Source organism: Gambusia affinis, linkage group LG08 (genome assembly GCF_019740435.1).
Source record: "Gambusia affinis linkage group LG08, SWU_Gaff_1.0, whole genome shotgun sequence".
Classification (NCBI taxonomy): Eukaryota; Metazoa; Chordata; class Actinopteri; order Cyprinodontiformes; family Poeciliidae; genus Gambusia; species Gambusia affinis.
In genome coordinates, this window is record NC_057875.1 from 13,144,691 (window position 1) to 13,172,499 (window position 27,809).

Below are 27,809 nucleotides of genomic sequence, written 5' to 3' on the forward strand. Positions count from 1 at the left end.
CTTACCCAGTCTGAGAAAATGTATTTAGGGGTAATCTAAATAACAGCCTTCAAATCAAATTTGAGATGAGCAGCAAACGAACAAAAATCTGAAGATATAAGCCACTTTTTAAAAACTGAAAGGTAAGAAGAGGCATATTACTTAGAAACAAACCAACTATACAGTGATCTAAAGCAACTGATGATAGAAGTAGTTGGATCACAAATCTGCAGTCAGAAAGAGGAAGAGTTTAGACTTTCTGTTTATTGTAGACCCAATAAAACATAAAGATGACTGATTGAAGAAACAACAACAAGAACATTTTTACTTTCACTACCAAAAGTTGCTTTTCAGGAAAGGATAAGGAAGAGCTGAATGAATAGGAGGTCACAGGCACTTCTTTTATATTTAGCCTAATGCCATTTGAATGATAGGACAGTGCAGCAAATTTTTAAGTGTTAATACATTAAATCTAGAAATAAGTTCATAGCACCTTCCACATGTACACTCACCTGTGACTTCTACTGAGTTTTGACACAAATGGAACCCCATACTTATTTACTTTGAAACAAATCCACATTTTAGAAATAAATGTTTTCTAATGAGGAAATTAAGGATCAAAAGATCACAATTATTTCACATAAAACAATTAATACAAAATAAATGAAAGGAAGCAGATATGTTTAGGTTTTAGTTTATTTCTGCTTCTCTGGGCTAAGAAAGATTTCCTCTAATCCTCTTCAAAATGGGAAAGACAAGACAACAAGTCATCCAAGTAAGGCAGACGTGACTTGATCTTTAAAAGTTAGAAATTAAAAGTTGAACATGTGATCAGTTTAAAATATAAGTTGTTTTTTTTTTAATCACATTCAATGAAATGAATGATGAGATGTAAAATAAATCACCTTGTTTACTGAGTGTCCGAGAACTTCAGTAGAGTAAGGATGACGTTTGATTGTTGTATAGAAAGGGATAAATTTATTTATTTATTTTTTAAATCATGCTACATGATGCTGCAGAACGATAGATGACCTATGACTCTGTGGGCCGGCTTCTCTTCCAAACGTCATGGGAACATTGTCAGGAAGACAGAACAGAACATTTCAAATAATAAAATCTGACTGCTTCAACCAGAAAACTTCAACAGGGTAATCAAATGTCCTTAATACAAAGACATTAATGATTTAACACTTTTTAAAAGATTATTTTGTAAAGTTAATACGCTTTTTAATACGCTTTTTCTTTTTATACGAACAAATATTTTTGGATTACTATAACACTGACGATTACTTTTATTCATGGGGATGATTAATATAAGGTTCTTATAGCTTAACATGTTACACTTTTTCAAATAAATCCCGTTCCGCCAGTAACACCATCAGAACAGTTTCATTAAAAGCCTTAGATACATGTTAGAATCAGAACGGACTATAATTCTCCTGCTGGACGTAGATTTCACCACCTGTCTTAAGGTAAAGACCACTTGAGCTGCAGCTGGAGTCAGTGCGAATGCTGGCTGACGTGTCTACTGTTGCTGCTGAGCAGTTTGGGGTACGCCGTCCCCAGACAGCGGCCCTGCCTGATGACCACCAGCTCCATCTGACACTGGTCGATGTTGACCAGCACCGTGGTGCTTCGCTCTGTGTTCATGAGGAAGATGATGGTGAAAATGGCCATCTCAAACTCGGGGCTGGTGCCGATGAAGGCGCTGCCGACGGGCTTCACCACACCGTGCCAGCTGAACTGGAGGTTCAGGACGTGGTCGTCCTGATCAGGCTGTAGAGGGAGTAACAGGTCACAGCGCCTCAGACAAACATGTCTCCCACATGAAGTGGACTTACCAAGTCCTGGTCTCTGGCCTTGTAGCCTTTGTAATCCAAATGGCTGTTTTTCTCCTGCAGGAAGAACTGGACCCAGTTGTGAAAGCCGATTATTTCTGTTCCAGATTTGGTTTCTCCAACAAAGACGTGTTCAAAACCACAAGAGTCAGGGCTGCCATGAAAGACAAGAGCATTTCCAGTCCGGTCTCACAGACTTAAAGACAAACGGGGATAAAAAATAGATTCGTCTGTTGACGTTCTTTGGACCCTCACCCTGTGTTTCTCTGCCGGTGGTAGAGATGAAACCAGATCAAGTTGAGCTGATTCTTAAACTGCCTCGAGTCGGAGCTGGACTTTCCTTTGCTCACCAGGTACTGATGAGCCCGCTGTGGAGAAATCACATTCGTTAATGCAAAAGAGGCTGTGCAGGATCCTAAAACTTCATCTGTTTGCTAGACTATAAGCAGCTGATAGGTAAATCCGACAGACCTTCATCAATATCTTATTTTCTTATATTGTATTTGTTTTGTGAAGATCAGAACTGAGACGTTTACTGACTTATTGGGGAAAACATTGAGGGGATTCTTAATTAAATCAACTCCAAAAAGTATTCACAACCCTTGAACTTTTTCAGACACTTCTTTACAGCATAGCTGGGACAATAATAATAAATCCCTGGAATCTACCATCCCTGTGTCACAAGGTGGTGGCAGAATCATGCTGTGGGGACGAATTTCTCTCTGCAAAGAGAATGGGAAGGTGGTGGGAAGACGGTTGGTGGCTGCAAAAGATTTGAGACTGGAGTGAAAGTTCAGTGATCATACAGCTTAGATAAAATCTTATCTGTGTCTTATGATGGTTCAGTCAAAGTTCAGATCTAAATACAGCTGAGAATGTGTTGAAAAAGCCTGACGGTTACAGATGCTTTTCAAGCCCAAACGAGCTTAAACAATTTTGTAAACAATGATAAAAATTTTTTTAGAAATTTTAAAGCTGGTAGAGAAAATAGAGTTAGGTTTATAAGTTTCTTCACATTTGTACACAACTTTGAGTTGGCCTATCATGTGAAATCCAATCAGAATGTAATGAAGCTTGTGGTTGTGATCTGATAAACTGTGAAATATTTCATGGGTGATGAAATTTCTGTGAGAAAGTGCATTTGCTGATTAAGTCATAAACAGCAGCCGTTTTATAATATTCTGAACAAAACGAACATCGATCAAGACCAGAATATTCTGTGGATAGAGAATCCCGTACCAAGAAGCATTATGACCATATTGCTACACCACGTTTTATCTCACGCTGTTGAAAGGCTGAATTGATATTACTGATATTTTATGCTTTATCTATATTTAGTATTTTTCTATTTGAGAGTTTTTCTAATAAATACGTCAACAACCCCAGAAAGACACTGTTTGGCTTTGTTGTGCACCATTAGCTGTACACTGATAGTGAATTGGTTCCATATGTTCTCACCCCATATGTTTAATTTTATCAAAACATGACCATAGTTGCATTATTTAGCTAAACACCACATTCTTCTCTCTCATAGAGAAAGGGGAATCTAAACTCTCATCAGAGCCAGAAGTTTAACAGATTAAGTACTGAATGTCCAAATATTTCCAGAAATCCTCTATGGGGACACCATGGAGGCCAAGTTTGCATTCCGCAGCCGCACACAGATGTTTCAGCTGTTTGTTATTTTTCACTCTAACACCATGAAGTTCAGCGTTTAGCTCCTGCAGGGACAGGAAGAGACAGCTGCAGCCTCAAACCACAAAACAGAAAGGGGTTTTCTTCAACCTGTGGGAAACTTTAGGCATCTGGAAAGCACAACAAACATGTACCTGTTGTAACAAAGAACTTGGACGGCTGCTAAATCCAGCTGGTTGAACACACCTTCATGACTTGTGTCTCTAAAACAGCATCCAGGAACAGATTTATCTCTGTCAGCTCCTCTGGAGTGACTCGCTCTGTGATGCCTGTCGACCGCTCATAGTTGTCCAGGAGCTTCATGAAGACTGCAAGAGCACAGAAATGTAATGTATTAAAGCAAAATGAGCTGAATCTTCACATCGGCTCAGACATGCAAAGGGCTCAACATCAGACACTCACGAGAGAAAGTGGTTATGTTCCTCAGTTTGCCCTCATTAACGTTGGAGAATAGAGGCAGTGAGGCGTAATCCAGGACAACATGGCTGCCCTGGTTCACAAACCCTGCTCTTCCCTGCAGAGGAGAGACACAGAGACTTTAAAAAACAACCAGGAAGGTTTTGTGTTCGTTGGAAGAAGCTCCTCACCTGAACAGAGAGAGTGTAGTCTATCCCAGGCGTCATGCGGTTCTCATCCAGCCTCCAGAGCTCATTGAAAAGGTTGGATAGCTCCTGGTTTACAGCTGGCCTGTCACAGAAATACATAAAAATCTGAGTCAAATTAAAAGAAATGCATGAGAAATGTACTCATGCATTCATTGATTTTTACCTTGATGCATGAACTCCACTGAGAAGAACTGCAAGCAGGAGGAATCCACACAGCCTGCATTTCACACAGATTCAGTCAACGCTCTTGGTTTGAAACTTAAAATTTTTTGCAGCAATGAAGTTTAAAAGGAGTGAAAATACATATTTATACAGACCTTACAGCCATGGTGCCAGAAACTCTTCACTACTACAGATCACACTACAGCAAACCGTTCACTAATGCTTGAGTCCAGCCTCCTCCCAGTATCTAACACTCCGCAGGGGTTTAGAGAGGAATCTGGACGCGAATAATATTTTATTAGGGGGTAATGTGTAACCACCAGGGGGCACTCTGTTTCAGGATATGGGTTTTTCTCTCTCTCTAAGAATTTATATCCACTTTCACATGAGATTGTTGGCCTACATTAGCTGTTATACTCTTTTACCAAAACAGTGCCTCTGGTTCTTAATGGGACTCACTTAGATCAAATTATAACAGAAATAAACTACAACTGCAACCAATCCCTGTGGTACCAGTAAGAGGGAGAGGGCTGGGGTACAAAACCCTCCTCCATCTAAGAGACAAAAGGACAAGCTTTAATGACTTGAGCCTTTATTTACACCAGCATGGCTATTTTTCTGTCCTTTTAAATGTTTGTGAATCTTCTGACCCTGTTCCTCAAATGATACATATCAGAGAACTACAGCATTCTTCTTCTTTTTTTATTTTAATCAGACCTAAATTTCCAGTAGTACAACCTAAATACATCTCCTGCAATTCTGCTATGGCTTCTGGTTGCTGTGTTCTCTCAGTCAGAGGTAGCACGTGTTTAGTTTCACATTTTACAATGTGTATGTTATCATGCATGCATCACGTTGAATTCCATCAATCAATTTATGGAGCATTTTACCAAATTGGAACTAAGAATTTACACTTACAAGATAATTAAATAAACTGCATCACAGATGGCTATAAATCATTAAAATATATTTACAATGATTCTTAGCTTTGTTGTGTAAAGTTAGAGCGTATTTATGTCTTCAAATTATCCAGCAGGGTTACTTTTTGTGCCGTCTACAGCTTGGTGCCACACTACAAAAAGGAGGAATTTACCAACATCTGCAGTTTGACCTCCACAGCTGGGCTGAGAGAACAACTTTTAGAGCCGAGGCCAACGATTCCTCCCAGAGTAGATGGAGTATGCATCTGAAACCAAAGTCAGCTCCCAGAAAGTAAACAAGTCAACTGATCCAATAGCAGCAACTATTTCTGTTCTGCTCTGTGTAGCAGTTCTGGTTAGATTCTGACTGGTCACAGGTGGATCACCTTGATTTTTTTCCCCTCTTGACTAAATTGATCTCAGAGCTAATTCAGATATTTAAAAACTCTTAAGCTATCAATAAAAACTTGGTTTAATTTCCAGAAAACAGCTGATAAAGATATCAGTTACTGTTACTTTGTTCGGCTAATAATTCTCTGAATGTCCATTTTCCTGAATTTCTAGAAGTAGTTAGTTCCATGCTCTTTATGCAGCATGCTGTTCTTGCATCATTTAAAATCAATTAGTGTAATTACCAAGTTTCTTATTTCTGTTTCATGATGCTAAAAATGATTAAGATAAATTAAAAAGGAGAAGTTATGAATAGTCTGTGTGTAATTGAATACCCATACAAACATCGATATAAATCACACTCTACAATTTGAAAGCCTATAAAAAGTTTTTACTAAAAAATAAAATAAAAATGTAATTAGATAGTTTGGTTGTCATTGGAAAAATAAGCAACACTTTCAGTTTTTGGTAGTTTATTTTGCCCCCTGGAACAAAACTCAAGTTGACTTAAATTAGTTTATTGAGCTCAATAACTGAGTTTAGAAATGTATATCTTATGATATAATAAAGAGTCAAATTACAATATTTAAACAAAATATGATATTTTCTCAGAGTACATAGTCGCAGGAACAACCCAACAGGTTTCCAAAATCCTTCCAGGATGAAGAGTAAAATACAAACGTGTTGAATTCAGACATCATGCAATGATATGATCTTCAGACTTGGTAATTCGAATGTATTGTATGTGCAAATGCAGGAGCATACAAATCTTCATAAAATAGATAAAATACAAGACCATTATTGTTCGATCAGCAAGGTTTAGTTGTGTAAAAAACAAACATAGCAGCTGCAGTTATTGTTTTAGACCTACTTTCAGAATTGCTTCTTCGGTTCAGCAAAGCCCACGTCTTTCTTTCAATTTTTAAAGTCAGAAGGCAACTAAAAGTCATATATTAAAATATATAAAATCATATTTTCATGGCCTTTCTTGCTGGTTGACGCTCTCAGAATCAAAACACAGTTTCTATATCACAGAGTACAAAATATTTCCAGAAACCAGCTGGCAGGAAAACAGTGGTGTCATCCTATGTGTTCCCTCGGACATCAGTAACTGTGACAAATGGACTGAAGGCTCTCGCCATGACGCTCCGTATAACTGAGGAAGCTGCAACACTTTTGGCTCTTTAACACTAAAAGGAAATGGGGGTCGTTAGCTGGGTTTACTGGTGCAGCGTGCAGGAGAGAAGGGTTGGCCCAGAGTTTCATTCACAGCAAGATCAGGTCAGACCCAGACGCTCTCATGCGTTGGATTCCTCATCCGTTACGCTGGGGTTCGGAGAGTTCGACATCTCTTTAAAGAATTCATCATCTTTCAGCATGCTCTGGAAAAACACAGGGAAGATGAAAACATCACACTAGACGCTCCTCAATGAAGGATCACTGGGCGTTTTGGTTCCTGTGGATGTTCCTGGACTTACCGTCAGGTTCTGGATTCCCTCAGAGAAGGCCCCGATTTGTCTCACCGTCCCCTCAGAGTCCTCCATCTGCACATAGAGACTCAACTTACACTGAGGAAACTAAACACAGGCTGACCAGACCAAATCCCATGACACAAATACAGCATCATGCTTATCCTGAGCCTGAGAACATCGGCTGAGAACAGCTGAGGTTCATTTGTCTTAAATAAACTTTGAATTTAAAGTTCAATTTAAAAAAAAATGATTGAAAAATCTTAGTGTAAGGAGCTCACCTGCTCCAGCCTGTCCAGGTCGTCCTCATAGATCTGGAGCTCAAAGCCTTTCTGGAAGCTTCGACCTTTTGGCATCTCCACATCCATTGGGCACACATACTCCTCATTTTCCTCCTGCTTCTTCTTCCTCATCCCAAAGTTACCAAATGACAGCTTCCTTGGCTGGGATGAAACAAAAATAATAAAACGTATCAAAGTTTGAACTTATTCCAGCTCTACAAACAGAACCCTGTGAACAAACAAAAGAAGAAATATTAGAGTACCTTGACTTTGGTGGTGGCAGTGAGCAACGTGTAGTCTGGGTTCTCCAGACATTCCTGTTTGAGCTGCTGGGCCTCTGAGCCAATCAGCAGACTGAAATGTGTGGCCAGGTGGCGACGCAGCAGAGTCTTATTAGGGGGGATGTTCAGCAGCAGAGCCATGGTCTCCACATTGAACCGGGGCTCCAGAACCTGAACAGACGAACAAGTGTATGGAGTGGACAGGTCAGAGGTCATATCCTGCCTCGCACATAGAAGGGAAGTCAGAGTTCCTCACCATCAGGCCTCCGTGGACGCCACTGCCTCTGAGGTTGGGAGCGTACTCGGCGAGGTCGACAGATCGAAGCCATTCCATCACCCTGTGGTTGGTCCACTGGGAAATCTCTGCAGGTGAAATGTTGTTCTACAACCCAAATGCAGAGACAGCATAAATAAACTAGAGACTAACATAGATGTTCATTTTCAGATGTGCATTAGAAAAACAAAACTCAGAAGAGAGAAGACATGAAAACTGACCTAGACATTGCACAAAAAATAAAAGTTGGTTGCATAAATATTGCTGCTTCAAACGCCCTTGTGCAATATTGCTCAGTTTTGCAGCATTTAAATATTTGTATATTTATTTTCATACATTTTATGTCAAATATTCCAAATACAATTTCAACTTGTATGTATTTCTTTTAAATAGCAGGCCATCACACCGCTTAAACTCTGAACACAATCATAACAATATAATACAGAAGTGATAATGTTGCTGTACTTTTCAAATTTCAAGTATAAACAGCATAAATATCAAAATCAGTTAATTCGAAACAAAAAAGCCTATTGTTGATTAGATGTTTCACTGCATTCTCATAAATATTCTTTTCTGACTAAAAGAAGCCGGTTTATTCAACCCGTGTCCTCATTTATTGGTAATGTTAACCTGCGATGTGTACCTCATCTGACGGTCTGCGCCGCAAACAGTTGGGCTCGTAGTTGTTGAGTCGAAGAACCTGAATTGCTCTCTTGATGCTGAGGTGATGCAGGACACTTCCCACCTTCAGGGAGAGCAGGTCGTCCTAACGGACAAAGAAACCAACGGTACGGTTTATAAACTTAGAAGTTTATAAGTTTTAGCTTTCAGATATAACGGCATGAAAATGCAACACTAGCTGCAGAAGAATTCAAGAGGATACTGCAGCAGCTTCTATAAAATGTCAGGCTCTTGAAGCTGTCGCAAAGTCAAATTCAAACACCCTTTACTAAAGTCAAATCTACTCCCTATAAAATAAAATCTTTATGTCACTCACGCACTGAGTAGACAAAGCAGAGAAACATCAAGGCATACCACTAATATATCAGGCAGCAGGAGCGCCATCTGTGGTGCATTTTTTAAATTACAGCTTTGTCTGCTGTAATTTAATCAGGTCGAATAAATAATAAAGTCCCTCATTTCATCAAAGTAAAATCTGTCACATAAGCTCACCACTGTCATATAGTGAAGCATTCGACCATCAACTCTGGCTTCATCAAACTGGGTTTTATACTGAGGTAGACCGATGTCGTCCAACCACCCTGACAGGAAACAGATAATAAATACATTATTTGTGCAACCATAGCATACAATAAATAAAGTGAAACTGAATGTAAAAAACACATTTAAAAAAAAAAAAAAAATTTACAATAAAAACACATAACTTGACATACTAGTCACCCAGTTGTAGTCCAGCTTTCCCTTATTATCCTCCTCCTCTGAGCCGAGGGCCTGCAAAGCGAGCTGCAGCTTCTTTCTGTGCAGTGGCTGCTTGATGCCCAGCTCCTAAACATCCATGGGAACATAAATGAGGAGCCGGCATCCTTGGATACTACAAACCAAGTTCTGTCAGACAATATTTGATCTGATTTGATCTAAACTATTCTGCCACATCTCACCCTCTCGAGGTCTTGCTGCGACGCCTGCAGCAGAGTCTGTCCCGAGTGAATCCACACACGGGCCATGTTGACGTAAAGGCCCAGGCCCTGCTCCTGCAGCCAGTCACAGACCTGATCCTTTGACCAGCGCGCAAACGGAGCATCCACTTCACTACGAAAGAGGTACAACAGATCAGACTGTGTGGGATCTCTCAGTTCAGCAGAGCTCAGAAGCTACAAGAATTGATTTTAATTTGCATACAAAATGCTTTACTTCTCTATTAAGTCAGTTACTGTACTTAATAGCTGGGTTTTTATATTATTTTCAAATTACAATTTTTTGTTTTGTAATAGTCATTTATTACAAAATGGCACCAATGATATTCTGCTCACTCTGTAAGAGAGAGCTTGTGCAAGATATCAACATGAGCCTTAGTCACAATAATTATGGTAGTCATAGAAGCCGAATAGTAGAACAAGTCAAGGATGAACAAAAATCATAATTTGTAGAAATCAGTTTATGATTCTGGGTTCACTTGGATAAAATCCAATGACTCTTCCTGAGTGAATCATAAAACCTGTGGAACATTCGTACACCAGGAAAAGATAATGAATGAGCATCATTTCCACTGTGAAACATCCTGCACTTATTTTCATATCTTTGTTATTCTTCAGTTCATTATGTCTGCAAGTCATCATACAATAGAGTGAAAACAAGGAAACCACAATCTGGCTTTCATTCTTTACGCTGAATGCACTGACTCACTTGTTGACTCGCTGGAAATCACGAGACCAACCCAGTCTGGGTCCCGCTGTGGCTCGCACTCCGCCTCGCTTGAACTCTCCCTCTGGGAGGTTGTCATCCAGGTTAAATGTGGTCGACTGACTCCGCTTAAGCCTACAGATGACAAATTTGTGTCTAAATACTGAAACAAAATCTCAACAATGCAAGATTTTCTTCTTTTCCACTCACTTCCCAAAGAGTTTTTTTATGCCTTTTGACTTCTTCCTGCTTTCTGGGGTTGTAGGAAGCGTGTGTGTGCTGTCGCTGTTGGATGACCTCTGTGGCACTCCGGCGAGGTCCAGATGGTCGGTGCCCTGTCGCTCTGTTTCAGCTGCACAAACAAATGCCCACACAACACCATCGTAAGCGTGTGAGAGGCACACATTGATAAAGGGGGAAATGCAGCTGTTGCACAGAGGCAGAACAGCGCCATGGAAACGGGATGATGAATCTAAGACCTAGATAAACTGAGGGGCCATGACAAGGGGCATTAAAGATAGAGGCTCTCTAGCAGGCATGCATCAGACATGATGATGTCCAACTGTTACTGGAATAAAAGCTCAAGTCATTAGTTGTTTTAGATTATAAAAGGGAGCACTTTTATCCAAATGAGCGTTCTTCTTTAACAAGTTTCTGGTGTTTTTGATAAAAACGAGCTCTGTACTTCATGCAGACACAGAGGAGCTCAACATACACAGAGTGCATGGACTGGATGTTGAGCAGATGTTTGTGCAACGAAGGAGAAGGCTTTGGATGTTAAAACAATCGGGTGCAAAAGGTGCAAAACGAAGAGGAGCAAGCAAACAAAGGATGAAGGGGATGTTTCGTAGTTTCCTTAGTTTTTCTGCCGGAGAACTACCACCCTACAGGGACATGTAGTCTGTACTGTACCTAGCATAGGCGCACTTGCACTCCTGCTGCGGTCTTCATGTGTTACAAAGAGCACACAACACAGGACAGCGTCCAACAAAAAAAAACAAGACAAGAGGGCAGAAATTATGATTGGAATAATAACAAGACGGGGAGGTGGGACAAAGACACAAAACAAAAAAGGACACAGACAGGACAAATGGCAATCGGTGCCTAGGGAACTGACTTCCACATTTAAATGAGGACCACAGTTGGTGTAGGCTGCAAATTATGGTCTTGGTTCATATAATGCACTCACAGGGTGTGTCTTTGGAAAAAGAAAATCTCACCCTGCAATGAATAGTTTCAGGTCACACATGACAACGGGACTTATATTTAGACAAAGTGGAGATTTCTCCCACCGAGGTTAGGGCTGCTGGATGTTTTCTTCCCTCCGCGGAGCTTGAAGAAACCTTTTCCAAAAGACGAGCGAGCCTTTCTGGAACCAAAGCTGTCGTCTGTGATGGAGGCAGGCAAGGTGGCAGAGGGATTCATAGGTGGCTTTTCACTCATTTTACAGTTTTCTTCACTTGTAGACTGGGGAATAATTATATACATAAAGTCATAATCAGAATTCTCCTCCTTTTATAATCCATTAATAATCTCCCTTTCCTTACCACTTCATTGTTGCTGTCTTCTAACTGGGCCTGGCTGTCATTTTTGCTCAGTTTGTGATTACTGAAATAAACACAAAAGGGAAAATTTTATTTGTTTTACTGGAAGTTGTTGTTCTATATATTTTTTCATATATCTAATGAAGATTACAAAGAAAAAAGCTGCAACTAGAACTTCATTTTAGCATTTCAACTTTATACAAGTAATGAATAGTATTAAGTTTACATATATATTAATATGTATTAATCCTATTAATGCATATTTAATAACATTAGATTGTTAAATATGCATTTAGTTTGCTATAATATCAAAATAAGATTTTTGTTTTGTTTTTCCCTTCTTGTAAAGAAAAAGTTTCTTCCAAAATCAAAGTGATGAGACTCTCTGCCACAAGTACTCAGATTTCCTCTCACTTGAGCAACTAACACAACGCCTTGCACTGATGAAAGCACCATTGTATCCACAGAGAACTGGAGTATGACAGGAAACATTGTCAGTAGACAATGACTTTCTTAAGTCAAACATGTGATAACGTCACAATTTAGCACACTGAATGTGCCAGCCAGTGTCATCAACAAGACTGTAAACATATAGAGTTTTCAGTGTTGCATTTAGTAGGTAGATGTATGGCAATCCCACATAAACTACTAAGTATCGCCACTAAAACAACAGGACTAACTTGTGGTAGCAACACATATGAGAAGCAGTCTTTAAATGTTTGACCTTTGGCCCTCTGTCTGTGCGTGCTCTGATGGATGAACTGGATCAGCTGGGCTGGGAGAGGGCGACGAGTCTTCACTCAGTCCACTGAGTCTTTCCGGCTGATTGTGAGTTATACAGAGAAAAAAGCCAAACGTAAAAGAGACACGAGAAATTAGATTGTTATGGGTGAGAGCTTACTGAGATTTGTTTTGAATTTATTTAGATTCACAGTTGGAAAAATAAAAAGGTGAAAGCAAGGTAAACAATTTGATCTTCCCCACTAATAATACCAAGTTTCTCAAAATACACCCAGTCTTTATTCTAACAAACCAAAACATAAAAGTAAATTATATTTTCTTCTACAAACCTCGTCTGGCTTCTTTGTTTGCAGCTGTTCAACATCTGTAATGTCTTGCTTTTCAGATTCCACAGAGTCAGAGCTGCCAGACAAGAGCAGATTGGATCCATCGCCGGGACTCTCAAGCCGCTCGGCATCTTTTGTTTTCTCTGAAGTGAACAACACATAGCTCTGCTTAGTGCGACATATAACAAGGAGAACGTGATTAATGTTGTCAGTTACCAATCATAACCTTCTGCCAGAACAATCCTAAATGAATAATTATTGAATTAATGAAACAAAAATGCTGCATCTGAAAACTTGAATTACATAACCCAAGAAATTCAGGAAAAAAAAGAACCTGGCAGCCATCAAAACTGTACAATTTTGGTGAAATTATACTTTTATTTACTAGAGCGTTTGTCTGTAGAAGCAAAGTCCAACCTTTTTTCCCTTGTACCGACATCACCATGTCTTGAACTTTCTTGTACCGCAAAAGCGACTGTTTGAGCTCCTCTATCTTACGATCCTGCACAGGAAAATACAACAATGAGAATCAAAAACGGTTCTTTTTCATCAAAAGATTAGAAAATTGTTGCCAAACATGCCTTTTCTTCATTTGCTGCCATTAGTGATTCAACCGCCTTTTTCATTCTTTGCACTTCCACATCTGGTGAGGACAAATATGGTTTAAAGTTCTGCACATGAAAGCTCTGTCAAAGACATATTTTTGGGATGCATAAAAAGTCTGGAAGTAGAGAGAAGCTGGGATAACACACACAATGAGCCCACTCAGGCTGCAAAATTATCGTCACTCTAGTGACAAATCATGACTTCAATGATTTAACTTTGTGAGAACATTTCCATTTATCAGAAGACACACTCCAACACACAGTTCTATAAGACATTTGTGATCAGCAACACCAATAATCACCTTTTTTCATTTAAAAACATTTATCTAAAGGCAAGAAAACATCTAATAAACCTTTCGTAGTTAACTGAAAACCTAGTTTAGGTCTTAAAGGATTAAGTGGAAGGTAATATTGGTTGATTATAAATAAGTTTTAAAAAGCTGATTTGGATCAAAGGCTGGCAAATCTGTACGTCGGGTGACAATAGAAGAGTTAGAGTTGGTCTATACATGCTTTGCTTGTACTTCATCTGATCCTTAAGGATCTATTATTAGATCCACTGTGTTTTCCAAATGTAGAACTGCTAAACAAATCTAGAAAAAAATTCTTGATCTTTTATAAACAAGGCAGATTGTTTAGGGTTTGTGCATTCCTCTTCTGGATGGTATTATTATTATATACACTGTAGATGCAGTATGTTTAGTGTCGGGGACTAATATCTCCCAGTTCCAGTAAATTTTACATTGATTTGTAGAGCTTCCCATAGGGAGTGTGTCTGCTGACTAAAATGAAATTGTTCTATGCAATTTATCTTTTTTTAAAATAAATATGACTGAAAGGAACAGGCACAGATGTGACAAAGATACAGGCAGACAACATGAGACATGATATCAGAGGTTAGCAGGAGAAACATCAGCTGCTGGTGTGAGCAAGGAAAGCTTAAAAGGATTTTGAGGAGATGCATTATGGGTAAATGAGGCGATTTTTGTTGGAGAACATGAGAGGGATGGATGTACTGCTCGAATGGTTATAACAGCACTGAATTCCTCATTCCTGGTGAAAACACAGAGCCAACCGTTCTTGCTGCTTTTTTTAGGTTGAACATTAAAAACACAGTGAGAGAGACGATGAAAAGGTCCATAATTCAGTTTATTGCGTGGGGAGCTACTTGCACTTCAATGAATTATAATGGACAAGCAGAGTTCAGATGGCTCATGCTCGTTCATGCAACAGGGACTGGGGTGGGTGCAGTACTGAAGTGTGGCAATAAAAAGGATAAGACCCCCTTACGCTTTTCTTTCAGCCTCTTTCTAAGCGTTTCATCTGGATGAGACACTACACAGGATGGGGAAAAAAATTACAAGAACTGTGTAGAATTTAGCCCTAAATATCACTGATACCGAATATGAAAGATCTGAACTTAAAGCATGCTCAAATTTCAGCAAGGCTTGTGATTGGTTACATTCCCCACCTCTTTCTAGGCCATCATGGCTACTTGTTACAACAGGTTTGAAGGCCGTGTCATCCTGTAGTCTCCTCATTTCACCATCTTTGCCCTCCAGCTGTCTCCTCAAAGACGACAACTCCTCCTGTCCAAAAGAGGACAAGAGTGAGGGTAGGTCCCCTCCCCCAACCCAACAAGACAAACAAACTACAACACAAGGGTTCACGGATGCCAACGTGGCACAGAGGCACGCAAGCCACACCTGCTCAGAGGGCGATGTGTGTGAGGTGGGCGACATGCACAGATGTCTTGAAGAACCAAAGCACAAGATAAAACAAAAATAATAATGAAGGAAAATCAAGCATAGAACAAATAAACCTAATTGTAAGTAACAGCTTACAAGTAAAAGAAACAGACGGACAAGTGTAGAAGGAGAAAAAGGAAAAACACTACAAAAACTTAACATTAAAGCATACCTGTGGTTTGAACAAATGTTTGCTGACACGACTGCTCTGCAGACTAGAGGAAGCTGTATTTATAGATGCACTTAACTTTCTAGGTTATTTTTTATTGCACTGTTAAAGAGAATGTGTGGCAAAAAAGATTAACATCACATTACCAAAAAAAAAGAAACCTAAAGAACATAGGATGTTTATTTTTGTTGCTGTTAAAAAAAAAAAAAAAAAAAAAAAACGAGAGCCAAAGGGAGAGGTCAAAAACCATAATCATACAGCAAGCACCACATTCAGCCTGAGAAAAGCCAACCTTCAGAGATTGGAGTTTGTGCTCCTTCCTCTGTTTCTCATACTGCATCTGGCCCATTTTGATTTTCATGCTAGAAAGCTTAGCCATAATGGACTAGTAGTAGAAAGACAAGTGAAACAAAAAAAGAAAAAAGAAAAGTCGTACAGAAACGATCAAGACAGCAGAGAAGACAAGAGAAAATAAGCACAGATATTCTAAGTACAACAGTTTCACCATTAGGATCACAGCTAATATGGTAAGGCAAGTTAAAGCCCACAAAGTAAGTCCATGACAACAGACTGGCACTACCATGTTCTAGCTGAAAGGCTTTGAGATGTGTCAAACACTAAAGATCTGTGGCTGTAAAACATATTATGGGATAGTGGGTTTTACAACATTTTTAGATGACTAAACACTTCTATATAGTTGACTCAAGAGGTTATTTAAATCTGATTGAACAAAGTTGTCTTTTTAAAATTCATCTCAGTTTTATTTCAAAATGATTTCACTGATTAAAACACCAGAGTCTGACATCAACTCACCTTTGTGGACTTAAGTTTCTTTTCATACTGCAGTTTTTCACTGTCCAGCTCTGTCAGTCTGTACCGAAGTTCATTAATTTCAAGAATTAAATCCTGCAGAGGTCAAACAATATTACACATTAATATCTTAATAGTTTTATACATTTTTATTTTACATACGTGTTGAGTCCAAAACAGCAGCAGAGATAAACTGACAGGAAGCTGTGATTTATGAGCGGTGAGGCGGAAAACTGACAGCAGCGTTTTGTTCCCCAGTGGAGTGGAAGAGACAATTGCGATGAAACAACAACATGAGGGGTTTGAAAGCTATCCAAACCTTCTGCAAATTGGATCTGTTAGCAGGAATCCCCTAATCTCCAATAAGCATATGTTAAATGTTTACAGAGCCTTTAGTCAAAAGGCAATAAATCCAAAAACTTAAATTTGACAGTCTCCACCATTATGTACACCCAGTGTCATTGTAAGTATTTCTAGAATAGGGTAGTAATAAAAATGTATAATGACCCAGTAAGGGTCATTATACAAAGCAAGGCAACAAAATGGATTAGATTCAGATCTAAAATCCATATTTCAACTTTAAATGTAGCTCACTAACCTCACTGTCCCTAAATCGGTCAAAGTCCAGTCTGTCCTTGTCCAAAGAGTTGAGCTTCAACTTGAGGTTGGACACTTCAGACATTAACTCGAGTTTCTGCGTCTCCAGAGCCGTTCTGCACAGAAGCTCCTGCGATGATAAATAAAGGAAAAATTCTGATTCAAAACAACATGCCTGTGCTGCACATATACTTCAGTTCTGTTAGGTTCTTCTGTGGTTAGTTTGAGTCTGGATTTCATTACATAGTCAAAAACAAACACAGACACACACCTGCTGCAGCATCTCCTCTGTGGCGTTGAGTTTCTCCCTGTGCTCATCCAAACATATGTCCAGATCACGAATCTTCTCTCCCTGCGCCTCCACCTGGTCAGTCAGCACACTCACCTGCATGAAGCCAACAGAGGACTGCTTTGATGGGATATTTGACGTTCTATAAAATTTCAAGTGCAACGCAGTCCGACTTTGACCCCTAATAATACTTTTACCCAGTTTGAAGGGTTAAAAGAAAGAAGCCTTCAGTTAAAGACCAACACTGTGGTTTTAACTTACTGTGAGCTTTTCTATGATCAACATTTAATAACCAAGTTTGATGTTTTCTTATTACTGGGTAAATTAAATGTATTGATCCTGCTCAATACATTTTTTTTTATAACTTTCTATGTTTGTGTTTTAAAGATATAGAACACTTTGCTCTGCCTTGTTGTGGGAATGTGCTATATTTAATTAATCAATCAACATTTGGTTGATTGATTAATTAATATCTGCATTTTTCTGATATATGACGTGTTGTTGAATGGGTACCTGAAGCACCAGAGACTCCTTGTCGCCTTCTAGTCTTGACAGCCTTTCTTGGTAGTGGTCACCCCCACCCAGAGAGATGTGCCCATTGGACTGGAAAGGATAAGAAAAAACACAGATTAGACACAAAACTCATAAACATTACCAAACCTGTCAAAAATAATGATCACATGTGGTTTAAATTGTCAGACTTTCTGCAGACTTTTTTCCCCCTAATCAAACCAGGTCTGCCTTCACCGTCTCACCCTGCACAAACAAAACCTTACAAGGCTAAAATAAAGGAGCACACTCAGCTGTATAGTTAGTGTTACAGCATAACAGAAAAACTCCACATGGCATTTAGCCCATCACTTTTACAGACACTGCTCTGATTCCCAAGAAGTCAGCATGTTTTTTCCAGCACTCTGGCTGCGACATTAACACTACCAGCACTAAACCATTTTTCCCCAAAGGAAGTCAGCAGAGCTAGACAACCATGTTTGCTCTGAGCAAACAAATCACTTGTACACAAATGAAGGCAGAAGATTTTGCTTACAGCTGTTGGGTATTCACTGGACTTCTTTAGAGCAGAAAGGCCAACATTTGCTTTTATTTTGTATTAAAAAGAAAAGCAGAAAAGATGAGGCTTTTAAATTATGCTTTAGAAAACTCAGTTAAGTGACTGCAGCGAACATACTTCTAGTATCTGTTGTATCATCTTTAGAAGTTAATAATATGAGTTCACAGGTCTGAGTCTAATTCAACAAGTACAGTCTGTCCATGATAAAAGGCTCTCACCAGGTTACCATGAAGCCACTCCACCAGACTGTCAGCGGTGGAGTCGGGGATCTGGCAGCGGAGACTTTCCCTTTCCTCTGTGTCCATTAACTCAATCACACTCCGCAGGTCCTCCAATAGGTGGAGCGCCCGCAGGCTTCCCATGAACGGAGAGGTAGGCGACTGACAGTCAAACAGACCGTTGGAATAGTCCAAGGCCTTTGAGCCTGAGGCAAAGAAGCACAGAAAGCACAAAACCTAATTATGTAGGCAGAGCAGACAACCAAACCTTTCTGTGGCCCATTTTTATGTAAATACTGAACAGTAGTTTACTATAAAATCTTTTTCATTTGCTTAAAGTTACTCTGCTGTCAAAAAAATACTGTTTTATTGATATTAATGAGAAAATGCATACACAGTAAAGATAATACTTATAAAGTGTGTGGTTTAAAAAACACACACCAAAAGCAAGCAGAGCGTAACAGCTTAGAACCACCTCAAACAAGAAGCTTCAGACATCATATGATATCTGTGTAAAGGTCAGCTGTGCAAAAACCATGAAAACACCCGCAGAAAGTCTTTTGAAGTTGGAACAGACAATTTGCTGCTGTTTTGCCAAAAGCTGCTGAAAGAGGCGCTGGTGATTTTTACCTGCTATTATCCCATCCATCTGCTCCAAGGCAGCCGCCAACATGTCGCTGGCGTCAGACATCATCTTCAGTCACTGGTGAACCTTAAAAGTACAATGATAACCGTAAGAGTGGAAAACATTAAACATCACTTTTTTTTTTTTTAAATGACAGACAACATTTATAATGTTTTGGAAGAACATTTCTACACATCATGATACACAATAACCTTAAGACTGTGGAAAAAGAGACAAACATTCACATTTTGGAGAAATGCTGCTGGATCATAATCCAGAACAAGGAGAGAGAGATGAGCTGCTGTCAGCATCACGAAGGACTTTAATCTCCCTGTGACTTTATAGATCACCAGATCCTCTGGTTCAGCGGAGATAAAAACTAAATTCTGCTCTACTTTTTAATCCCAACTCTTCAAGATCTTTTAGGTGATTTGCCTTACTGCATCCATCGTTGGTATTGAAGGCACTCTAAGCGGCCTTGTTTGTGCATCCAAATAATACTGTCCCATTCAGAGAAACTGTTGGGAGGGCAATCATTTAGCTAATATATTATGCATTTTACAGACTGATGTAATATTTATCCAGTAGAACAGTCTCACTGTATGAGCTGATACTCATACTGGAAACAAACATTATGCAAATTGCTGAAAATCCATGAGAGGTGAAAACAGATAAGAGGAAATAAGGAAACACGTACATACCATAACATTTAGCTATATAGCTTTTCTAATATTGTAAAGCGATATCCATCAGGACAATAATCTCTAACTTACAGTCAGGACCACTAATGTTTTAGAATAAAAGAACATTCATGTGTAGGAATGGCCCAGTCAAAGTTCAGACTTAATCCTAATGATACTGTGTGGCACAACTCTCCATCCAATTTGACTAAGCTTCAGCCATATTTTGCAAAATAATAATGTGGTCTCTAAATGTACAAAGCAGATAGAAATGGATAAAAAGATGACAGCTGTTATTTCAGAAAAATGTGATTTGAAATTGGCTTTTGAAGACGATGCACCCTTTTAACATTACGCATTACTTTGTTAGTCTATCACTTACAATCACAATAGAAAAAGCACTAACACTTACATTTGTAATGTAAGGAAAACAACACAACAGTGGAGGAGAATAAATACTTTAGCTTATTATGTCAATCAACAAAACAATTCACTAGGTTTATAAAACTCAATAATATTCTCCAAGTTCTCTGATGATTGAAGGCAAGTCTAACAAAAAGTTCCAGCAAGTTCTACACAGAATCTGTGCTTCAGGTGTAAGTATTTAAAGCTAAAAAAAGGAACAAATTCACCAAAGCAATTTCATGTCACCTGGTTAAATCACTAGACAAAAAAACGTGTAGAAACCATGCAATCAAAGATAAGTTCAGTTATTTAGCATCCCACCCTGAAATTAGGCAGGCTACATCCACTCAAATCTAAAAAAAAAAAAAAGCACGCTGGCAGGTAAATTATTGTGTGCAATGAGTTAGACGGGCAAAAAAAATAAAATATATATACTTAAAAAACATCAAAACAAGAACTTTTACAACTTTGTTACAATTTCCAACATCCAGGAAACCTTTTTGTTGTCATTTTGACAATAAAGGCTCAATTTCTAAAAACGCACAAACATTTTTCAGGTAGACTGATGAATAATGCATTTTCAAGCATCAATCAGGCCATTTACCTAAAATGTTGGAACACAGAATGTTCAGCCAGTAAGACAGTGGACAATTTGTTTGGAGCAGTGTGAAGACACATTTTACTGTCTCAGTCTTGGACATCTGCCCCGAGAACACAGCAGGCCCTTTATCTCTAGCCGTGAAATCACACCACTTTCCTGCATTTTCATGCACACATCAGAAGTCCTCTTCCTTTAATTGCCTGCCTCCAAACCTGGGAGTGCCCCACCATTTTAAAACTTTATGGAAACCACCCACCTACCAAGTGCTGTTATTTTAGCATTTCGAAGGGCAGATTTCCATTATGTGTAAAACAGGAACGTAAAGAGATGCAAGGTTCGTCACAAAACGCTGCAGGGTGGGAGGAGACGAGAGGAGCCAGCACGCCACCGGAAAACACTGAGCACTTTCCACCAAAATTGCTTTATTCAGGCCGCCTGCAGTAGAGGCTTACCCCACATTCTGGCAAACATACACAAACATGACATAAAAAAAAAAAAAAAAAAAACCGCCAGGCAAAAAGAGACAAAAATGTTGAAGCCTTAAAGCATGTTACTGTGCTAGTTGTGTGCAATGTTTTTAGAAATTATGGGAGAGACAAAAAAAAATCTGAATATGCTAAAAATAATAAAAATATGATTTCAAAACTGCTGCACTTTATTTCCTCTGGTCCAAAGGTTTAGAGTTCTTTCAATGAGATGCCAGAAAAGATGAGCGCAATAGAGCTGCTGCCCACTGCCAATCAACAGGCTGAAGGTTTAAAGAAGTCTTCTACCCTTCTTCTAAAAATATGTCCAGCCACGAAAACAGACAATTATCTAGCATCTCGTTGCGTAGCGGCCGGGTAGAGCGGCACCTTATCGCGGTTGTCTCGGCATCGACTCCCGACCTCGGTACCTTTGCCACATGTCTACCTACTGTCGCAAAAATGGAAACAAAATGTCACTAGCACCATACAAAACTGAATAAAACAAAACAAAACAAAGAAAAGAAAACATACAGTCAATTATGCCGTGGGTGTTTATAAATGGATGTTTTAAAACTGGAGTTAGCTAGCTGTAAGCAGCATGTGTTTTAAAGTTGTCCACTGAAGCAGACAGCCCAACTAATAAATCAGCTAATATCTGCCTGTTGCACTTGTGTTGCGCTCTAAAAAGAACAAAAAAAAGGTAACAGACATTCGGATTTGTGATTATTAATTTGTTCAGGTGGAACAAAATCTTGTCATACAATATTAAATATCACAATCTTTCTTGTTGAGGTGATGAAGTTGGAATAGAAGATGCCCCAACTAGTCTAAATCATGTTTGGCAGCATTTTGGGTTTCCAGTAGGAACGTTTGATGGTCACCAAGCAAAAGACAAGACATAAACACAAGCAGTGCAAGTTATTCAGATGCTGAAGGAGGCAGAAGGCATCACTATGACAACCGATGGCTGGATATCTAGGGATACATTGAGCTGCATCACAATCACAACTCATGGTTTCAATAGCAACTGAGGAATGATAAATGTCCTATTGTCTGAAGAAATTCGAGAACTAGAAAGATATCAGTTTGCTGAGGTTGGATTGTCAAAATTGATAAAAATGCATAATTTTGGTCTTTGAAGAAATATTAAAATCTTGTCCTGTCGTGTTCTGTGAGCTCAAGATTGTGTCTCGTCTTGTGGATTTATGTACAGTCCTTTTTTTTGTTTTCAACACTCAGACATAAAAAATAAATGCACACGTAAATTTGTATGGCAGTGTTTGAGATTGTATTTAAATCCAGAATTTTGGGATGGCTAATGAAACAGATTTGTTCATATATTAGACCAGCATTTAGATTCTCTAAGCTAAGCTCTTAAAGCTTAGTTTATAAACAACATGAATGATGGAACTATGGCAGCATTGTTATGAGCATAGTACTTTCTTAACCGGCCATGATGCAATTAAAGTCACTGTGAAACCACAAAAGACTAAAGCAAACTGAATCGAGAAGCTACGATTACAATCCTGTCAGCACATTATACCACAAAGACCAAGATTAGACTTTCATTATTTTGAAATCTTAGAAAACTTCTAGACATTCTCCTCTATCAGGCGTGCACAAAAAGATACATCACTGTCACTCACTGCATTATTGCGAAGGAACATGATCAAGCTAACAGAGCTGGAATGGAGGCCTGCGGGGCATGCCCTTTAAATACCTGAACCAGTCAGTCTCTTCTTTGTCTTCCTCAGAGGAAGAGCAAATGTGGGTGAAGGGAACACATGGCTTTCAGCAAACACACTCCAAATGCAGCAGACCAGGTCCAGACATGCTGCTTTGGAACCTGCTGTCCATGTGTCAGGCAGCTCTGAACAAATGCAAAAAACCTGTCTGAACACTTCCACACTTACATCCTCATGGATGCATGCAGAACTAAACAACTCAGAGTACATAATTGCCTAGAGAAACACTTGTCTTTAGTCGTCTAGCCTGAGTCATGTTGCAAGCAGACATGGCAACTTTACGTTGTCTTTAACTGACAAGTCATCACCTCTGAGCATAGATTTGGATCTTTATCTTATCTAAAAAACGTCAAGGAGGGAGCAGATTCAGATATAAAACTTGCTGTTACACTTTGAACTGTATTTTGTCTGTGTGGTTTTGCTATCAAAGGAGACATCTCAAAAATCCCAGCACCTTACATGTAAACAATGCCTCACCATCTGCATTTCTCCAAACATAACTGACACCACTATTAGACACAAAGGGAACTCCATTATTCATCATTCCGGGTTATTTTGACTGGAAGGCATGAAACGCTACAGTGCACAGGACGCTTACAACACAGCCCGCCTCAACACTCTCGTTCTTGAGCATAAAAGATCCTTCAAGCTAAACTGTAGAGACATAAAAGGCACTACAATCGGAAAGTAGTCGTACCCTTTTGGTAAGACCAGCCTGATAACCCACAGCGACATCCAGAAGATAATGAATACAAGGGGCAGAGTGAACCATAGTAATTGCTTTGAAATCCTTTAACACTTGTCCCTTCAGGCAGAGAATACCATTACAGTCCATCCTCACTGGACAATCTTCAGAGTTCTCAAAAAATTCCTGGTATTAAAAAAAAAGAAGAAAAAAAAATCTCCCACAATCCCTTGGAAGCTTGGCATCTGCACATGAACAGGAAACAGAATAGCAGCCTTTGGGTCTCATGTCTCTAAAGGGAGAAAGAGTTGGGTTTACACCCAAAATGTAACAGACTTTAACAGCCTGTCCTGCGACTGGCAGTGAAAAAGCTTGAAAGAGAGGAATTTACAAACCCCGCGTAAATCGTTCACTTTTTTTTTTTTCATTTTCCATTTTTACTTTGGTAGCGTAATGATTTCCAGGGACATGGCAGAGTGGATCCAAGCCTCTCCACATAAAGACACCATGTTTCAACTCGTGGCTAATTTTCACCTTCACAGAAATTCCATAGGAAAATAAAAAAAACTCTGCAGCTTGGATACCTCATCCTGCTTTACATCAGAGAACAGCCAGTCGATTCAACACAGTGCATGTTCAGAAAACACACACACACACACACACAATGCTAAATGATGTGTATATATATGAACGGCTCCACATACTGTCTAAGGTTTAAAGTAGCAGCAGAGTAACTATGTGTCTCAGACATTTCAGCCTGTGTAAACAGGGTTAGGGCCTGCAGAACGCCGCTCCAGAATAACCTACAGCTATTTTCAAACTGTGCACAGGCAGAACACATCATCACTAATTTTGTAACAGCTAATAAAGGCCTCTGTGGCAAGGTGATAAAAAATGCAAAGTTAGGGGAAGACTTTAGCTTAAAAGGTGATCCAAAGTGAGCACAAGATGGAAATTAAATGTTTAAAATAATTAAGGCCTGCAGTGATAAAATCTCCAAGAATTTCCTGCCTGTGTATGCACAGGCTCTTATGAGAGATCCATTTATGTTGGACAGCGGGACACATTCTTTTCACGTTACTCACAGATTGTGCCTTAACTTGATTAAAAACGCATTCTGACTTTATTCTAAATTGTGCAAATGTGTTGCAAACTCCAGGCCTTCCATTAAGTGTGCTACTATCAGCAGGACACCGGCTACAATTTGATTATTTTATCGGGTTTTTTTGGCGCTGCTTGTTGTGTAATCCCTTGTAAACTGTTATTTTATTTGCTACTAAAGACTGCAGTTTTAAAATGTCCAAAATATAAAAATATTTCCATGAAAACAATTCCATGCTTAATTTAGGCTAAATATTTCCTTTAGATGAGTTAGTATTACAAAGATTTTCATTTACTAAATGTCAGAATGTTGTTTTTTTTGTTTGTTTTTTTTACTTCCATTAAACTATGCATTTAAATTATTTGGGAGAGCACAGATGATGACTTCAGAGTTTTTTAAGGTTCTGACAGGTTAATTCAGGGCACACATGTGTATTTCAAGGCAGCACCTTAAATACACTAATTCCTTGAGTGACACCATAGAAAAGAATTACTAAACCAGGCAAGTAATCAGTAAGACAATTGGAGACCTTAACTTTAGCTCATCCGTGGCTACAGTTTTCTAATACCTAGCCTCAATGTAATCTAAACATAACATTTTGACCTGTTCAAAGTATTATATGCCAGCATTAACACCGTGTTCAGGAAGGATACACATTCTGTGTCCAAAGATGAACAACTTTATGAAGATGAAAGCTTATGCTGACAAGAGAATGTCAGCATCCATAGTAAAGTAAGTCTGAACAGCCACTCAAAGAAGAAATTGTTAAAAGTACATTACAAATATCCCTTTTCTCAGAAAAAAAGATTTTAATATTTGGAGACATGTCTTTGTGATCTAACAAAACTAAAATAGAAGTGTCAAAATTGGCCATTGTTGCACTTAGAGAAAATGGGGGACAACTTGGAAACCGGAGAACATTATCCCAACTGCGAAGTACAGGGGTGGCAGCATCATGGTTTATTTTGCTGAAGGCGGGACTTTTGCATTTTACAAACAGTTCATCAGTTGATTTTGATCGCAGTCCCATGCAAAAGTTGTGTTTAAGTAATGTAGTCTATAATCCCAACTCAATTGCACAAACTCTTGTCAGGAGGAAATTGGTTTGATTCAAGGTCCTAGTTTTAACAGCTTTTAAAACACTAATGCAAAGATAAAAAAAAATATCCTAGCTCCTTTCTCATTTCCGTTGTGAGATCAGCCTACAGACAATCCTGCTGTTTTGGGAAAATATAATAGAACAAGGACCAACTAGTTTGAAGGGTCGACTGGAGGGCAATACAACATCTGATCAGGTTTCAGAGATCTGGAAAAACAACATCCTCCGAGGTCAAACCTTTTAAGGGAACATAAAACTGCTTTGTTTGGAAAAAAATAAAATACATATATATATATATATATATATATATAAAATCCTGAGGCCAAGTGGAAATGAGTGAATTCCTCCTAGGTGTAGAGGCCAGCTATTTTATATATATATATATATATATATATATATATATATATATATATATATATATATATATATATATTTTTTTTTTTTGCGTTATCCCATCTTACTCTATAAACTGTGTGAAATTTAGGCTTAGAAAAATCCTTGATTATATATATTTAGTTAGTTCATGTGTAGAAAATAAAATTACTTATCATTTTACTTCAGCGGATACCATTTTTAGCTCTGCAAAATTTTGCCTGTTATTTAAAAATAATCCTATTTTCTAAAGTTGAAAGTTTAGTTTACGCTCTTTCAAATGTAATGATTGGTTTTTACGTAAAGCTCACTAAAACATAATAACTTAACTTTTGTTCACCAAAAACATACCGAGCAATAGTGAAAGTTGTTGACTGTCAACAGACTTTCTGCAGCACATCACCGACCCCCTTCTTAGGTCGTTTAAATAACCGTTGAAACGGTTAAAGGTCCAACAAAATTAGCCGTTAAACTACGAGGGACCAACATAAGCTTTCAGGCGCGCGGGACGCCGCCGTTGGACGAAGTTTATCATGAAAGAAGAAGCAAACAAATCTCAGCCAAAAGAACAACACTTCCTCTTACCTCCACTCTGGTCGAAGGAACTGGCTTTTCCGTTAATTTGATTTCCTTATGATAAAGTGAAACTCCACAGTTTCTGAACTTCTCCGTACCCACCAGAGAAAACCCCAGTTCCTCCGCATCGCTACGCCATGATGTCGATGTGACACGGCAGTGGGGGGAAAGTTGATGACGCCACAGTTGGAAAAAAAAAATCCCTCCCCGCTCCAAGCTGGATTGGTCCGGGAGCAGGGATTTTTAGGTGCGCACCATTTCTCATCCAGTGAGGCGAACGGCACACAGATCCACAGCGAACGCGCAAAGGACTCCCACTTCCAGATTGATTGATATTAATAAAATAAAGTTGCCTAGTTGCCAAGATAACGACATTGTTATAATTAATACATCATAATTGTATTTGTTATAATTAATACATGTATGATTCTGCATTATGTATCCCAGAAAATGATCTTCAGTGCCACTAATTCCTCTGTCAGGAAAGTATTGGCTGTGTATAAGTTGCTAGAAGTTCTTATGGGTCAACACATAAAATTGATTCTGCAAATCAGAATTTTTTTATGCTAATGTAATGGATACACAAGTCGCAGTAAAACATAGAGTCTAAAATATTACAATTTTTGATCTTTTCTGCACTGATATTCTAAATCTACCATGTACATGTGCAATTCGTTTGTAGTCTTGATGCAGACGGAAATAACATTTTCTTCGGACTGCAGTAGGGAGGGATTGCTGCATGAGGATACCAATGAGTGTTTTGGGATGAGGCATAGACCCAAAGCAGAATGTGCTTCTTTGTTAAAAAGATTAAGAACTGTTAATAATTACATAATAAACTCAGATTAATGTGGCTGATCTGAGTCACACTCTCCAGGGGATGATCACCATCCCCTTGGAAAAAAGTTTTTGTGCCCCCATTTAAAAGAAAAACTCTTCTTGACGTCCACCACTTTTATCCGAGTTGTTTCCCGGCTGACTGTTAGGGAATGCGCCCTTTTACAAGCCAGGAAGCCTGGGGCGTTCGCTGTAGCGTAACAGGAGCAAATGAGTAAGAGAGATCTATCTGTTAGTCTGTCAC

General features: G+C 38.9%; 2 protein-coding genes across 5 annotated transcripts; both read right to left on the reverse strand.

The window, feature by feature from the left end:
* Positions 1-224: 224 nt before the first annotated feature.
* Positions 225-4,576, reverse strand: endouc (endonuclease, polyU-specific C). Its single transcript, XM_044124567.1, has 8 exons — positions 4,435-4,576; positions 4,281-4,334; positions 4,100-4,199; positions 3,915-4,026; positions 3,699-3,820; positions 2,073-2,185; positions 1,821-1,971; positions 225-1,755 (listed from the first exon to the last, which is right to left on the reverse strand). Exons 1-8 carry the CDS (start codon positions 4,443-4,445, stop codon positions 1,480-1,482), a joined length of 939 nt encoding a protein of 312 aa, XP_043980502.1. The 5' UTR covers positions 4,446-4,576; the 3' UTR covers positions 225-1,479.
* A 1,515-nt stretch (positions 4,577-6,091) lies between these two features.
* Positions 6,092-26,930, reverse strand: ppfibp1b (PPFIA binding protein 1b). Of its 4 annotated transcripts, XM_044124568.1 has the most exons (27): positions 26,738-26,930; positions 19,002-19,083; positions 18,372-18,577; positions 17,598-17,687; positions 17,067-17,180; positions 16,797-16,925; positions 16,202-16,294; positions 14,943-15,060; positions 14,762-14,806; positions 13,448-13,509; positions 13,284-13,368; positions 12,870-13,009; positions 12,524-12,621; positions 11,803-11,863; positions 11,548-11,722; positions 11,168-11,200; positions 10,466-10,607; positions 10,259-10,390; positions 9,514-9,664; positions 9,289-9,400; positions 9,068-9,156; positions 8,538-8,660; positions 7,877-8,002; positions 7,603-7,791; positions 7,340-7,501; positions 7,068-7,133; positions 6,092-6,971 (listed from the first exon to the last, which is right to left on the reverse strand). In XM_044124568.1, the coding sequence occupies exons 2-27, from the start codon at positions 19,063-19,065 to the stop codon at positions 6,888-6,890; spliced, it is 2,889 nt and encodes a 962-aa protein (XP_043980503.1). In that variant the 5' UTR covers positions 19,066-19,083; positions 26,738-26,930; the 3' UTR covers positions 6,092-6,887. The 4 variants fall into 4 exon arrangements, with proteins under 4 accessions (XP_043980503.1, XP_043980505.1, XP_043980504.1 ...); XM_044124570.1 differs by lacking the exon at positions 14,762-14,806; XM_044124569.1 differs by lacking the exon at positions 11,168-11,200.
* Positions 26,931-27,809: the final 879 nt, after the last annotated feature.

Bases quoted from the DNA above. Each gene is read 5' to 3' on its own strand.
- endouc (XM_044124567.1), bottom strand. The intron at 2,186-3,698 runs GTGTGTTCAACC...ATTTCTCCACAG, and splicing joins TAGAGACACAAGTCATGAAG to CGGGCTCATCAGTACCTGGT. The intron at 1,972-2,072 runs GTGAGGGTCCAA...CTTTCATGGCAG, and splicing joins CACCGGCAGAGAAACACAGG to CCCTGACTCTTGTGGTTTTG.
- ppfibp1b (XM_044124568.1), bottom strand. From the start codon at position 19,065: ATGATGTCTGACGCCAGCGACATGTTGGCGGCTGCCTTGGAGCAGATG. The intron at 13,369-13,447 runs GCATGTTTGGCA...TTTCCTGTGCAG, and splicing joins TGGCAGCAAATGAAGAAAAG to GATCGTAAGATAGAGGAGCT. The intron at 12,622-12,869 runs GTTTGTAGAAGA...ACTCACAATCAG, and splicing joins AAACAAAGAAGCCAGACGAG to CCGGAAAGACTCAGTGGACT.